Source organism: Theobroma cacao, chromosome 2, assembly GCF_053813885.1.
Source record: "Theobroma cacao isolate CCN51 chromosome 2, ASM5381388v1, whole genome shotgun sequence".
Lineage (NCBI taxonomy): Eukaryota > Viridiplantae > Streptophyta > Magnoliopsida > Malvales > Malvaceae > Theobroma > Theobroma cacao.
In genome coordinates, this window is record NC_142640.1 from 12,813,728 (window position 1) to 12,829,371 (window position 15,644).

General features: G+C 34.3%; 3 protein-coding genes across 5 annotated transcripts; 1 reads left to right on the forward strand and 2 right to left on the reverse strand.

The window, feature by feature from the left end:
• The first annotated feature begins 826 nt into the window (after positions 1-826).
• CYP51G1 (CYTOCHROME P450 51G1) lies at positions 827-4,577 on the forward strand. Its single transcript, XM_007043704.3, has 3 exons — positions 827-993; positions 1,369-1,868; positions 3,326-4,577. Exons 2-3 carry the CDS (start codon positions 1,407-1,409, stop codon positions 4,322-4,324), a joined length of 1,461 nt encoding a protein of 486 aa, XP_007043766.2. The 5' UTR covers positions 827-993; positions 1,369-1,406; the 3' UTR covers positions 4,325-4,577.
• Positions 4,578-5,209: 632 nt separating this feature from the next.
• LOC18608824 (FKBP-like peptidyl-prolyl cis-trans isomerase family protein) lies at positions 5,210-8,304 on the reverse strand. 3 transcript variants are annotated; one of them, XM_018115880.2, is made up of 10 exons: positions 8,128-8,304; positions 7,838-8,042; positions 7,569-7,654; positions 7,412-7,462; positions 6,809-6,889; positions 6,680-6,724; positions 6,320-6,375; positions 5,864-5,947; positions 5,631-5,784; positions 5,210-5,545 (listed from the first exon to the last, which is right to left on the reverse strand). In XM_018115880.2, exons 1-8 carry the CDS (start codon positions 8,197-8,199, stop codon positions 5,932-5,934), a joined length of 612 nt encoding a protein of 203 aa, XP_017971369.1. In that variant the 5' UTR covers positions 8,200-8,304; the 3' UTR covers positions 5,210-5,545; positions 5,631-5,784; positions 5,864-5,931. The 3 variants fall into 3 exon arrangements, with proteins under 3 accessions (XP_017971369.1, XP_007043768.2, XP_007043767.2); XM_007043706.3 differs by having other exon boundaries at positions 5,864-5,939; positions 8,128-8,303; XM_007043705.3 differs by having other exon boundaries at positions 5,864-5,939; positions 7,838-8,024; positions 8,128-8,302.
• Positions 8,305-9,234: 930 nt separating this feature from the next.
• TRA2 (Aldolase-type TIM barrel family protein) lies at positions 9,235-12,404 on the reverse strand. The gene is made up of 7 exons (XM_007043708.3): positions 12,026-12,404; positions 11,315-11,486; positions 11,185-11,234; positions 10,591-10,891; positions 10,040-10,228; positions 9,760-9,942; positions 9,235-9,655 (listed from the first exon to the last, which is right to left on the reverse strand). Exons 1-7 carry the CDS (start codon positions 12,211-12,213, stop codon positions 9,410-9,412), a joined length of 1,329 nt encoding a protein of 442 aa, XP_007043770.2. The 5' UTR covers positions 12,214-12,404; the 3' UTR covers positions 9,235-9,409.
• Between the last annotated feature and the right edge of the window lie 3,240 nt (positions 12,405-15,644).

Below are 15,644 nucleotides of genomic sequence, written 5' to 3' on the forward strand. Positions count from 1 at the left end.
TTCCTATTGTTTGACTGATACTATAAAAAATATTTTCTATTACTTGGATGATTTTATAAAGCACATTATTTGTTTATAATTTGTATCAGATAAATGTTGTATGTTTTGTACTTTAAAGATTTAATTTGTATAAAATTTCAAGTTTTATAGATAACATAATATTTAAATTTACTTTCATTTACTTTTTAATAATTAATTTTTTTTATTATTTATTTTGTTTTATGAAATAAATCAAAAAATAAAAGAAAATAAAAAATAAGGGATGAAATTAACCATAAAATGAAACTTAAAAACTAAAATATATTTTATAACTACTTAATATTTATGTTAAGAAATTTTCATATATAAAAGTATTGTTGAAAATTAACATCACATTTTTAAATAAAATATTTTTAAATCAAACAGTATAATATTATATTTTTAATATTTTAATCAATATTTTTTCTTATATAAGAAACATTGTAATATTATCCTTTCAACAATCGTGTTGTATAGTAAGATATCATTGGCCATCTAAAATAAAAAGTTAAACGAATATGATGAAATGTAGCCGATATTCTTTTAGCAGGAGGTAAGGAAAAAGATGGAGCGGGCGAAGCGAATATCGGGGAAGCCACGTGTTATCCTACGCTACGAAACAAAAAAGGAGGATTTTAAATTTGCAACGAAAGGCCCCTCATCCAATTACGAAACGACACGTCAGCATCAAAACAGCCCCCTTGCACACCCACGGTTTTTACCAGATCCAACGAGCGCCAGCTCCAAACCGGCTCCGAGTCGAGCTGCGAAAGTGATAATCACGGCTGGGTTCGATTATAAAATACTGCTTACTTTCACGAATCCAACACTCCTTTGCCTAAGTCTTCAATTCGAAATCAGAACAAATGATTCTGTCAGTTTGCTACGTTTATCTTTAGTCCCACGTGATTCTCTCTCTCATTGGGTCTCGTTCTTTTTCTTTTCCAATCTTCTGCATTTTGAATCTCAAATCAGGTACTTAATTTTACTTTGTTTAGCTTTGATTACTTGGGTTTTTTTTATCTTTAGTCTCTTGCATTATGACACATTTCTTGGGTTTCTAAATCACATTTTTCTTTCGGTTCTCCGTCGCTTTCTTGTTGAATGCCTATAAAATCATGCTTAGTAAAGAAGATTGCCAGAAAAGCAGAACCAATTGTCGGCATTTTCTTTTCCCGTTTTCTGTCGATTTGGGCTTTTTGTCTTTTTATTATTATTATTTTTCCTTTTGAGTAGAGTGGAAAACTGGGCTCAATTTAGTCAATTTTGACTTAAGATACTGTTGATTAAGGATTCTTCTCCCTAGCTTAATTTTCTTAAGTTTTAATCTTATTTTTCTTTGATTCTCAGCTGAGGGTTGATAGAAAATTTATCAAATCAGAGCCGCCATGGAAGTAGATGACAAGTTTCTCAACATGGGTTTTCTCATAGTAGCCACACTCGTAGTGGCCAAGCTTATATCTTTCCTCATAATGCCTAGATCCAAGAAGCGGCTGCCGCCGGTAATCAAAACCTGGCCGGTAATTGGTGGGCTCCTTCGATTCATAAAAGGGCCCATCGTGATGCTCCGGGAGGAGTACCCAAGGCTTGGCAATGTTTTCACGTTGAGCTTGTTTAACAAGAAGATAACTTTCTTGATTGGGCCTGAGGTTTCAGCACACTTCTTTAAGGCTTCTGAATCAGACCTCAGCCAACAGGAAGTTTATCAGTTCAATGTGCCAACCTTTGGCCCTGGTGTGGTGTTTGATGTGGATTACTCAGTAAGGCAAGAGCAGTTCCGGTTCTTTACGGAAGCCCTTAGAGTTAATAAACTCAAGGGTTATGTGGATCAGATGGTTACAGAAGCTGAGGTAAGTGATTTGCTACAGATTCGGTTTATGTCAAAATTACTATTTCTGTTGTTTATATTTTGTATATCAGTATTTTCTGAAAACCCCGTATCTGACCCTAACAAAGAAGTGACTCTTATTTGATAGTGTTGTATTATGATATTCTGACAAGTGAAATTGAAGTTTTGACCAACATTCTGTTTGCGGTGGGCAATAAATGAACCCAGTTGAATAAGTGTTTTGTTTATTTCATTTTGGATTATGTGGACTTGAGATAGTGAACTCAGGAGCCTTCTTAGGAATCTGCATAACTGAAGTTTAAAGTATAATCTGCACATGCAAATAAAGCTGTTTTGAATATTAATATTTCTGTCTTAAAAATCAAGTGACCATTATATTACCATTACCAAGTTGTTGTGGTTCATATATACTGTTAGGTGATGTTTGGTACTTTACAATGTAATATGATTGCAAGTAACGTGATTACAATAAATATAATTGCAGGAAAAACAACATTACAGTGTTTGGTATATAAGTAAAATAATGATTAAAATATAAAAAAATAATATTATAGCGTTTGGTTTATAAGTACTTTGTTGATAATATAATGTTAATTTTCAAAATTATTTTTATTTATTAAAATATAAATTTAATATATTTATATTTTTTATTATTAATTTTTATATAATATCATTTTTTAAATATATTTTTAATGTCATATATTTTATTTTTATTTTTTATTATAATTTTATATATTTTATTTTTATTTTTTTAATATAATTTTTTATATTTTATATTTTATATTTATTTTTTATCTATATTATATAAATTTTAATTTTTTATATTTTATTTTATTTTAATTTTTTATTTTTATATTATATATTTTTATTTTAATATTTTTTATTTTTATTATAACGTTATAAAATATTTTTAACAAAGTAATAAAGTTGAGGAGTAAAAGTGTCTTTAAAAACATTGTAGAGTGTAATGTAATGTGATTGCATTGGTTTTGGACTGCAATCACATTACATCCCTTGGTTGTAATGTGATCGTATTGCAATCTTACGTTACAGTGGTCTGTTACAAAACAAACACTGTAATGTAATTTAATTAGACACATTGCAGGGAATGTACTCCCACTTCTCTCATACCAAATGCTACTTCATATCCTTTCCTTTTTTTTTTCCCTCCATGAGTAAGAGAGAACATAAGTCGGCTGGTTATTACATGATGATTGCCTGTGAATAACCCACTAAAGTTTAAACATTGGACTGCTCTGATGAATACAATTTACGGGGAAATAAAAGGATGGTAAACATTAGGTACATTTGGGAGTCAATTGACATGTTGGTGAAGCAAAACCTGTGACTCTTTTACTGAAACTAAGGTTTCTTTTATGGTTCAATGTTACATGTGTTCACAATGTTGTAACTCCATAGTTCTGATTTTGTTGTCCAATGATCCTGGAATTGGTGCAGGACTACTTCTCAAAATGGGGGGATAGTGGTGAGGTGGACCTCAAGTATGAGCTGGAGCATCTAATCATCTTGACTGCTAGTAGATGTCTCTTGGGTCGAGAAGTACGTGATAAGCTTTTTGATGATGTATCTGCCCTCTTCCATGATCTTGACAATGGCATGCTCCCTATCAGTGTTATCTTCCCTTACCTTCCTATCCCTGCTCATCGCCGTCGTGACCAGGCTCGAAAGAAGCTTGCAGAAATCTTTGCAAATATCATAGCTTCCCGTAAAAGTGCTGGCAAGTCAGAGAACGACATGTTGCAATGTTTCATTGAATCTAAGTACAAAGATGGTCGCCCAACTACTGAGGCTGAAGTAACGGGGTTGCTCATTGCTGCTCTCTTTGCTGGGCAACATACCAGTTCCATCACCTCTACTTGGACTGGTGCCTATTTCCTCCGTCACAAGGAGTTCCTATCTGCTGTGGTGGAGGAGCAGAAACAACTAATGCAAAAGCATGGAAGCAAGGTTGATCATGATATCTTGTCTGAGATGGACACCTTGTATCGGTGCATTAAGGAAGCCCTGAGACTTCACCCCCCACTGATTATGCTTCTACGAAGCTCACACTGTGATTTTAGTGTAAAAACCCGAGATGGTAAAGAGTACGACATCCCAAAAGGTCATATTGTTGCAACATCACCAGCATTTTCGAACAGGCTTCCTTACATCTACAAGGATCCAGACACATATGATCCCAATAGATTTTCTGTTGGGAGGGAAGAAGACAAGGTGGCAGGGGCTTTCTCGTATATTTCCTTCGGAGGTGGCAGGCACGGTTGCCTTGGTGAACCGTTTGCTTACCTTCAGATAAAGGCTATATGGAGCCATTTGTTGAGGAATTTTGAGTTGGAGCTTGTGTCACCTTTTCCTGAGACTGACTGGAACGCAATGGTGGTTGGCGTGAAAGGTAAGGTGCTGGTTCGATACAAGCGGCGACAACTTTCTGTTAATTAGCTAGATAATGTTTGTGGGTAACTAGCGGGTTTAATTTATTTTCTTTAGAATGTTGTTGCCCTATTTTTATTCTGTTTTTGAACTTTGGTATATTTGTTTTTGGTAGAGCGTTCTCTGGATTCTATTTATAATGCTCTTTTGTCTATTTCTAGAATATTTATGATTAGTTTATAAGCAAAGTTCGGTTTCGGTGTTGTGTACCTGTTGGGTTCCTTCGTGAAGCAAATGAAGTTTTTATTAATCTTGACGTTAATTGGAAAGCGCTCGATGATTCTGTTTAATGCATACTTACTAGAATTGGGCGGCCAGATGAATACCATAGATTGCTTATTGCACCCATTGTTTTTGATATGTTGAAATCAGCGCCACTCTCCCAAGTTGTTGATTGGGTATTCAAAAGGAAAGGCAGGTAAGGTAGTAAGTTATAGAGCTTGAATACTGATTTTGCATTCTAGTCTGCGGGCGGCGACTAGTTCTGTTTGTCTCGGAACAAAACGAATAGTTCTGAACCAACCAGTGCCATTGCTGTGAAATTGAAATAAAGCAAGAAATAACAAGTTGTAGAGCAATGTTAATGGCAGTGAGGTAATAATTAATCTGATTATACTTTGCGACAACGGGGTCTGTGCAACCTGAGATGAGTCAGTTGACCGTCATTCTTGGCCTACCTTGCACTGCACACGATTCCTAGGAAGCTTGGCCTTTCTTTCTGATTATTATTGTAGGCTTGCAGTAAAAATGTTTCATCTACCCAACAAGACACTTGAAAAATGCATCATGAGTCAAGGATCTATGTCCAGAAAACTTGCTGACTCGAATTGAGTTGTGGGTAGGATATGACTCTGCAACGACAAAGATTCTAGGAATGACAAATTTTTCCACGTGTGAAGAGGAAACCAGAGTTCATCACTACCAGCAAAAGCAACAGTATAAAACCGTCCTTACATATACACGTTACAAAAATTGACACCACCATGAACACCATGAAACGTTAAAAAACAGACCTTATCGTTTACTTGGCAACACCAAGAAACGTTAAAAACCAATTAGCACAGTGATCCTTAATTTCAAGAATAACTAGAATTTAGTGAATAGGACAATGGCTCTCTAGTTTCTTGACACAGATTCTCCACGTTCTTTGCTCAATGTTTGCAATATTTTCTCCCAGGATGGTTAACTTTTAATCTCTGTATCGAGTATCCACAGTATCAGAGAACCTCCCTGGAACGAAAAGTTGTCTCGTGATTCATTGTCATGATGAATCCATTACCAGCTAAAAACGATAAAAGATAGCAAAATTTCTAACCTCAATATATATCCACTCTCTATATGTTGTCAGTGAGATGGCAACTTTTGACTAGAAATCAATTTGGAATGATTTTAAGGAGCTCAATATCAAACAGTAGAGTCTTGTCTATAAGCCCTTGGTTCCTGAGCACAAAATCCAAGGCTCGTTGACCCTGTGGAAGGCATCAAAACTGCATCATGTGGGTAAAAAGACCATAACACAAGTTATCACCGAAGACACTTGAATTTTACCGAGAAGGTTGTTGGTCTGGGTCCACTTTTGTTGAAGTCATTTCCAGGATATCCCAGTTCTGGAGGCACTATGATCCTGCATCACTGTGAAGTGGACTGTGAAATTTGCATACAATACGCTCACACAAAATATAAATGACTTAATCCTGATTTTCTTATATCATAATCAAGGGAAAAAGTGCCAAGTATCTGTCATCAACAGGTTCCGGAAGTTTTATAGCTTTCTCATAAAGTGGACTGCGCTGAATTCTGTGCTCAGATTGAGTAGAAGCAATGGAATGCATTTAGAAGCATTGATCAGGCATCCTTCTCTTACAGTATGCTATTCTCTTGGTCATCGGAAGACTTATTTGTGACAGATGATGTTGGTAGCCACAGGAGATTATATAAAAGAGTATGAAATGTGTGAATAGAGCTAATAAACAGGTTATATGTGTCAGAAAGCAGAACAAGCACCTTCTAATGCCACCCAGAGCCATTCCTGAAACTGCTTCCTCAAAAGCTGGAATTACCTAAATTGGAACAAGATGAACTCATTTAAACTTTCCATTTTGATTATCCAATTTGTATTACTGAATTGTCTTCAATATCCATCTAAATACCAATATGCAGTTGCACCACATAAAAGGAAAATAACTCAAAAATTTTAAAAAGGGAGAAATATTAACTACTTGAGGAACATGTGAGACCATAAACAAGCATGAATTTTAATCAAGTATGTCATTCTGTTTTAGAACGCAAAAACTAAAATGAAATTAGAAGTATCTTCTACATTCCTAAGTGGTAAGGATAACACTATGTTCTACAACTACTCACCTCTTGGGATCCAAGTCTGAATTTGAAAAAGTCTTTGTCATCTCCCTGCATATTTTAAAACAGATATAATTATGTTTAATCAACTAATACACAATGAAGTCCAGTATTAAGATGAGAAACATTATGTACCACAAAGGAACCGCCTTTTGTCTTGTTTCGAGCTTCAAATATGCGGCCGTAATATCCTATAGTGTAACCATCCCAATCAACCTACAATATATAGTTCATAGCTCATAAACTGCTTGAACTAGCTTGGACAAAATAATAATGATAGTTGTGCACTATATCTGTAGATACAAAAATTATGTTACATTTTCATGTTAACTAATTGAAATATGATCCTGTGCAACCCGCAAAACTCCAGACTCAATAATATTTGCAGAGATCCCATATGGTTGTATTAACGGTTCTCTTAAGACTATATTGTATCATAGCATAAAGGACGCAGGCCGTTTAGAAGGATCTATTCAGGTATCGCTACCATGATATTATGCTATTTTTTACCAATGCTTATCTTTGCATTGTCCAAAGGTTCATCCCAGCAAATCAAAATAGCTAAACAACTATTGAAATTACAAAGAATGCTCGTACTTTTAAGTGAGATCAACATATTTTATTCTGTCTGAAATTATCATCGTTTCAACTGGATGCTTATTCTAGATCAAAAATTTGGCTGACAAAAACAATTTACTGTTAACATGCTTTAACAAGTATTTACAAATTGTTACATACCACGACTGTCTGTCCCATCTTTGGTGTAGGGCCATCCCCCACCCGCAAGTCCTACATCCTCATCAAAATTTTGAATAAGAATACACCAATTAAACTATGAATTTTTGAACAGATAACAATGGACATTTTTCCCTTAAATGTACTCCTAATAATTGACCTTGTACTGAAGACCTGATTCGGTTTCTGTGTAGTCCGGAAACCGCATTTTCGTCTTCCCATAATCCTTTCCCCTAAGTGCTGGCACTGTTTTTCCAAATTCCAACCATTTGTGTCAACTAATTAGCACAAGAGTAAGTATTTCTTATCGCTTTAATATTCACCATGTGAAAATTAGTAACAAAGAAGTAGACTTGGGTGGTGAAATGCATAAAAAATAAATTCAAATTGATTTAAAACTCGGAATTCCTGATAAAGAAAGAAAATTACTGTCGGTAAATCCAGATGAGGCGGCCATCGCTATTCCATTTTCTTCCTGGGAAGGATCCCAGAATGCTCCAGCTACTAAGCCCACCGCTGCTATTACCACTAATTCTCTTCGTTCAATCAGCTGAGATTGTTGTTGTTGATGCTCCTGCTGCTGAACTGAAAGAGATGCTTTGGGTCCATACCGTCTCTGAAATGAAATAACCAACTAGCAATACATTTTACTTTACCATAGATCATAAACTTGGGCGTTAGAATTTATGAGGCAATTGATGCAATGACGGAGGACTTACCCTGGTCGAAGCTCTTCCAGAGAAAAACGTAAGGGATTGCGGCAGAGATCCAGCTACTGAAATTGACGCCATCAAACTATTTTAGTTCCGTGACGTAGGAAAGCCGGTTAGGGAGAGAAACAGAGAGAGTTTCTACGCGGGAAGATGATGGCCTCAGCTTTTTGGAGAGCCTTTCCACGGTTCTGCCCCTCCTTATATTTATCGTCTTTATGGGACCCAGCTACATTTTTTTCCATTTTATATATGGAGTTTGTAATTTAACCCGTCACTACTATTAATTATGTCGACCTAAAAAATTTTGTGGTTTTTTTATATTTAGTATTTAAAAATTTTTTAAATTATTTTTTAATAAATTTAAATATTTTTTTATTTTTGATTACTTTCAATTAAGATTTATATATTTTTATTTTAGATTAAATAAATTTTTATAATTAATAATAAATTTATTATTATTTGTTATTTTTTATATTTTTATTTTAAATTAAATAAATTTTTATAACTAACAATAGATTAATTATCTTTTGTCAAAATATTATTTATTATTTTATATATTTTTATTTCAAATTAAATAAATTTTTATAATTAACGATTAATTAATTATTATTTGTCAAAATGTCTCTTATTATTTTGTATCCATATAATGTTGGCTTGAAAGGTAAATAATATCATATGACTATATTATCATATTACATCATTATCCAACATGTTACATGATATAAAATAACAATGATATTTTAACTAATAATAATTAATCAATCATTAGTAAATATATTCTTAAAGTTTTGATTTGCTTAACGATTTGATTAAACTTTTTTAGAAATTATATATTCTTTGCAATCTGTTTGATGTTTCCAAAACTGCCAACCAAAGGACCAATTGTATCTTAACATTAATTAAAAAACATAGGTAAGATCCGAGGACGGGGTTTTACGAAGAAACAATGGACTATCAAATTAGCAACGTTGATCAAAATGTTACCATTTATTTAGACAAGTATTATGTTTGACATTCCCACCAAGAACCACAAATATACTGGTATCATACCCACAACAACACATCTGCAACTTCATGATTAGCATGCAATAACAACTTATAAAAGAGACTCAGTGAAGGGCAGAAACAAGCACAAATTTAAAATTTCATTAAACAAGCACTATCCCTTTATAATACATAACATTCACCGTCTTACAAAACGCTCACCAACTAACTTTACAGCAGGAACCAAGGACCTGCTTGGTTTATTCAGTTGCGGTGACAGCAAAACAAGCATATCACAAGGCCTTTACAGGCTAACCAATTTAAGAGAGTTTGCCTTCTCTTGCAAGGTGTCAAGAAGGCTGTCAAAGCTCTTCTTGAAAGCTTCGACTCCCTCGTCTTCGAGCTGTGAGCCTACATAGCCCCAGTCAATCCCCAACTTCTCAAGTGCACTATAGATGCCTTCAGCTTCAGACACATTTGTGTCAATTGTCCTTGACACTGTGCCATGATCGACGAAGGCTTGGAGAGCTTGGTCAGGCATGGTTGAAACCTGCAACAGCACAAATGACAATAACTTAATGAAAATTATTCATCAACTCAGGTTCAAAAACCATGTCTTTATTCAAATATTTATTCAACATGAAGAAAGCTCACTGTATCAGGTCCAATTAGAGGAGCAACGTATAGAGTGTCAGGGTAAGCAGGGTTCTTGACACTAGTTGAGGCCCAGAGCAACCTCTGTTTCTTGGCACCCTTCTTCACCAAAGCCTCCCACCTTGGACCAGAGAATTTCTTCTGGTAGAGCTGGTATGCCAGAGCTGCTTGAGCTACTGCAGCCTAACAAATATTAAGCATGCCACGGCATGAGCATATCTCGACATGTAGTGCAATTAATATTCAAAGTGTAAGAACATGTATATTGCAGTTTAGTCACCTTTCCTCGAAGATCAAGGGCCTCTGGTGTTCCAATCTTTTCGAGCATTTTGTCAATGAGAGTGTCTACCCGACTGACAAAGAAGGAAGCAACACTTGTAACCCTAGAGAGATCACTCAGCCCAGAAGCCTCAAGGCCATCCAAGTAAGCATCAATGACAGCTTCATATCTAGCAAGTGAGAATATGAGCTGTGCATACACATAAGAATAGAAAGTTTAGAACATGAAAGAAACAAAGCTAGTCTAGATTTACATGTAAATATGTCCACAATTTTCTAAAACTTCCCTGAAACAAGTGCAGAACTACAATAGCCCAAACAGTCAAAAGTGCCAGAAATGTCATGATTGGAAAGCTCTGTTGATAGGGTTAAAATGGTTCTTAACTTGATTATCAGTCAATGGCCCATCTAAAGCATTAGTTCTTAGGATTGGTATAACAGTAACATGTTCATTACGCACAATAGTGAAACAGACGCGTGCAGCACAATACTATGGATAATAGCTACACATTCTAAGTTAAGCAAGTAAATTAGTAGTTAGTAGTAACTTACAGTGACATTGACGCTTATGCCTTTTGAAATAACTTCCTTGATGGAAGGAATACATGGTGCTGTTGCAGGAATTTTAATGTAGACATTGGGACAATCAACCACTTTATGAAGATATTTAGCCGCCTCAATGGTCCCTTCAGTATCATCAGCAAGTCTGGGAGAAACCTCAACAGAAACATAACCATCACCACCATCTGTTTGATCATAGATTGGCTCAAAAAGTTTACAGGCATCTTGAATGTCCTTCACCACTAACTCCCAATATGCACTTTCGATATCTTTTCCAGACTGTACAAGTTCCCTGAAAATCCCAGTAATTTTAAAGAGAATGATATGATTATTGAAAAGATCAGAGGTTCAATTCTCATTTCTCAAATACCAAGTGATCGTGATAAACACCAACTCAGGTTAGATAAGCATGCCTTGTTTTTCCTCTAGCTTCCATTTTCATTTTTCTTTAGTGCTGAGGCAAAGTGTTTAGGGTATATTATGACATGAAAACCAAAGCCTCAATGCAATTGTCTACTTTGCATCATGAATCAACTTCCTATGCTATTCATCACAAAACTTTAAATGATGGGTCACCAAGATTACCTGAATTGATCATTATAAGCATTTGACGACGATATAGCCTTCTGGAAAATCTGCAATCACATTTTTCAAACTCGTTGCAGGAGATCACAATTGACAAATAACACAAACTAAAACCATAGCAGGTACTTACCGCTGGGTTGCTAGTTACACCTCTAACCCCACTTGCAATCAGTGGCAGCAAATCAGTCACTGGCCTGCAAAGGTTGTCATACCATGGACTCTGCCCTTCTTTTTCATAGAGATCATGTAGTGTAGTCCTCTTAACTGAACTACCGTTTCCATCAGCAAGAGAACATCTGACACTGCAATAAAAAAACACAGTTGGAAAATCAAAGAAGCCTATAAATTGGAAGGGTAAATTAGCAAGCAAGCAACTAAAATGAAAGCAATGCACCACTTTTTCTAGTAAATCTCATTCGCAGTGTTACAAATACAATAAGCAATGCCGAGAATAGTATCTTGAAATTGCATGTAAAAGTATCCATCTCTGGTCAAAACCCTGACCGACTTACTTGAAAACAATCCTTCCAATTTCCAAATAATAGATCTTGGAAAAAGTGTGCAGAGAACAACAAAGGATTCTCTTTTCAACAAAAAAAAAAATCAAGAGTTACAGAATGTTGATGATAAGAAATGAATCAAAGCAAAGCCATTTATATGTGAAATCAAGAAATGAAGATCAAAATATCTGCATGCATCAACAAAAACTTCCACAAAGAGGAAGGTTTAAGACTTTAAGACCAATCAACATCTAGCACTGTTTACATCACCCAACAAAGAAAAAACCAAAAAACCCGGAAATCAATTTGAGAAAGGGCGTCAAGGTAAAGCAAATACTTACACCAAAGAGCCCTTTAAAAGGTGGTTGTTGGTCAAGGACAAGCTAGACGATGAAACCAGCTTGGAGCCAAAACTACCCGTGGCACGGAACCCAACGAAGCATTTAAGCGATGAAGAAGATCTGGGTTTGAAAGATGATGAGAGAGATGCGGCTGGGTTGGGATTAGAGAGCTTGGAAATGGTTGCCATAGGGAAAGATCAAAGGATCAGAAAATGAAGAGAGCGGGGGGTGGTTGGTGAACGAAGGAGGCTATGTAAAAAAGATTTCGTTATTTTAACTTTACGATAGGAACGATGAAAAAATAAAAATTGGATGCAGAGTCGTTTTGGCTTATATAGCAAGGGGTCGGAGGTTTGGAAGAGTAGAGAACGGCACCTTTCGATTGACCCAACGGGCAGGTGAAGACATTTGATGGATGGATGGATGGGTAGGAGGAAGGGCAATCTCGGAAAACGAATTTAGTTTACCTATTTCTTTTGGATGCAGACTCCATTTCACGCTGACGTCATAATTTTATCTCTATTTGCTTTGAAGATTTTGTCAAAGCTTTCGCTTCCATTTTTCTTTTATTTTCTAATTTTGCAATTTTTCCTTTTTGTGGAGTGCTGACGCAGTCTAATATTTCCCACACAAAATAGAATCGCTATTATAATTAATCCTTCTTTAAAAAAAATTATCTTTTAATTCGTACGAAATTGTCTATATTATAGTATAATTCTAACCATCTAATTTATAGTCCAACATAAGAAATAATTTCAATTTATCTTTCTACATTTATAATTTATAAAAGTGTACTTTTTTTTAACATGTTAGAGTGTAAATTTATCTTCCTATTTTATTTAGTGGTTTAGAGTCTGTCATTTTAACACTTTCTTTTTGAAATTCAAATTTATCATCAATCTTCTAATAATTGCAATTTTAGCACTATACTTTTGAAATTGAAAAATGAAAGATTTGAGTTTTATCTATTTAAATAGGAAAAAGATATATTAACCAAATGTTTGAGCGTAAAACTGCATTTTTAATTTGAAGCAAATATAGTCAATTGTATCTACAAAGGAATATTTTGTTAAAATATTTTTGTTTGAATGAATTTTAAAATTAAAAAAATGAAGTGGCAAAACGAAATATTGAATGGCAAAGAAAACATCTTTGGAAATACCCAACTTAGAAAAACAAAAATTAAAGTGCCCTTTATTTTAAAATTTTAAAATAATTTCATCAATAAAAATTTTAATTTGTTTTTAAAGGAAATAATAAAGGGGGAAAGAAAAGTGGAGGGAGAGGAAGGGGAAGTGTATAATCTGGCCATCTAGCATCAATTTGGAATCATTGGCCAATTTTGCTTGGGTGAGAAAGAATAGCGGTGGGAGAAGAAGAAAAGAGAGAGAGCCCATGAAAAGAAAAAAAGTAGAAGGAGGGGAAAATGAAAAAAGAGAGGAAAAAGGAAGAGAGAGGGAAAGCTTTACGTCAAATACTTTACAAGAAGTATATAGGATACTTCAATCTCATGTCGGGTGAGTGTGGGATCTTAAAAGGTTTAAGTGAACGTTGCATACCTTCTTAAGTTAAATGAGAGAGGATAATGATTTTATAGCAAAGTGGTATTAGAGAGTACCCTACTTACGCTCAATTTTAGAAGGGCGATCGATAGAAATGAAGGCACCGTCGGATTGGGTTGGAGAAAGAGTTGCACCAAATGCTTTAGATAACATAGGCAAAGTGCTTTAATCCCACATCAAGGAGATATTGGGAGGTTTAGGTATGTGTTACGCATCTCATCAAGTTAATCGAGAGAATGTGATGATCTTATAACAAAGTGGTACTAGAGCAAACCTTACCTAAACCCAATCTATGCCAACACCTCTAAAAGGAAGGCAAATAAGGTGATTGATGACAATGAAAATGAAAATTTGAAAATTTTACAAGTATGGACATTGCATACTTCATCAAATTATCATTTTAGAAAAAGGGTAATGACCTCGTAAGAAAACCATCATCTTACTCGTTGATGATGATCTGGAGTCGTGCTTACATATTTGACATAAAACAAGAAAAAGGAAGAAGAGAGGAAGGACTTGCAATGATAGAAAAAGAAAAGGAAGAATAAGATAGAATTAGGGAAAAGAACAAGTGTTTAAGCACGACCCCATGGAGAGGAGAAAGTAAAAACAGAAAAGAAAAAAAAATTTAATTTTTCACATGAAAATTCAACCTCATTATTTTAACTCTATTTTTTTAAAATCAATAAATTTATTATTTTTTATTATTAGATAATAATATTCTATGAATTTTTTTTTGTTACAATTGATTATATTTATTTGAAATTTAAAAGCATAGTGCTAACATTACATTGAAAGATCAACGATAAATCTAGACCAATATAATAAATAGAATGACAAATTTGCATGTTACCTCTTTTAGTAAATGATAAGATGTAATTTGCAAAGATATCATTACAATATTATGGTCTTGGGTGTTATGGAAATATGTGAATATCCATTGTATTTCATAATACCCAATGTACTCCCCATATCCAATGAACATATTTATGTTGGTACATCCTTATCTCCTAGTTACATCCAGTATATATACATTCCTATCTATTAAGTTCATCCTCTCTATTTATGTAAATTCATTCCCCCCTCCACTTATGTGTGCCTATAAATAGAGACATTATAGTTGATGGTATAGATACTAAAACAAGAAATGAAATAAAAGATCTTCTTGCATTCTTACTACTTCTCTATAATATTCTCTTTCAAAGTTATATTTCACAATATGTTATCAGCACAAGGTTCTAACCAACTGAAAAGCTAATTTTTATTATTCTTCAATCATTTAGATTTTAATTTTGTATATCGTCCAACCGGCTTAAAGCCAACAACAGACCTTGAGCCTCTTTTCATCCCTTGAAACGGTAATGGGCCCTTAATATAATACCCCGTACTTTGATATGGTGATTAATAAAACTTACTAGATGCCAATTGAGGTTAATTATGGTGTTTAGAAATGATGAAGGATGAAAGGAATAGTTTGAGATAAAATATTCTACATACGAGAAAATAATAATAAAATAATAATATTTTTATCAAAGAAGAATTTGTGAGATAAAAAGTGATTCGGAAGTCAATTGAGGCCTAATAAGGTATTTTGAGTACCAAGGGGACAAGAAGAGACAAGAGGAAATTTTTGAAATAAAATATTATAAAACTATTAATATTTTATTCACTGTCAAAATTTTTCATGAAGAAGGAGTATATGGTCAATCTAAGTGGGTGAGAAGAAGAATGAGAGAATTTTGGAGAAAAATGACGTTAATGGGGTCGCGTGTCTTTATTAAGTAAAGATAGCGGGGGCAAATAAATATTTTAAATATTATGAGGATACTGCGTTGGAGTACAAACTTCATACTTTGTTTGTACATGTGTAGAAGAAGATAATAGAAGAAAGTTGGAGTTAAATGAGTGTTGGGATGACTAAATTAAAATGAAAAGAAACAAAAAAAGTAAAACGGTAATTTTACACAAAAGCTTGGTCAAAGCTTCCAAAGGAAGCTTTGACTCTCATCCTTATCAGCCCAAAACAGTCCTTATTCTCCTAGCAAGATATCTTATTC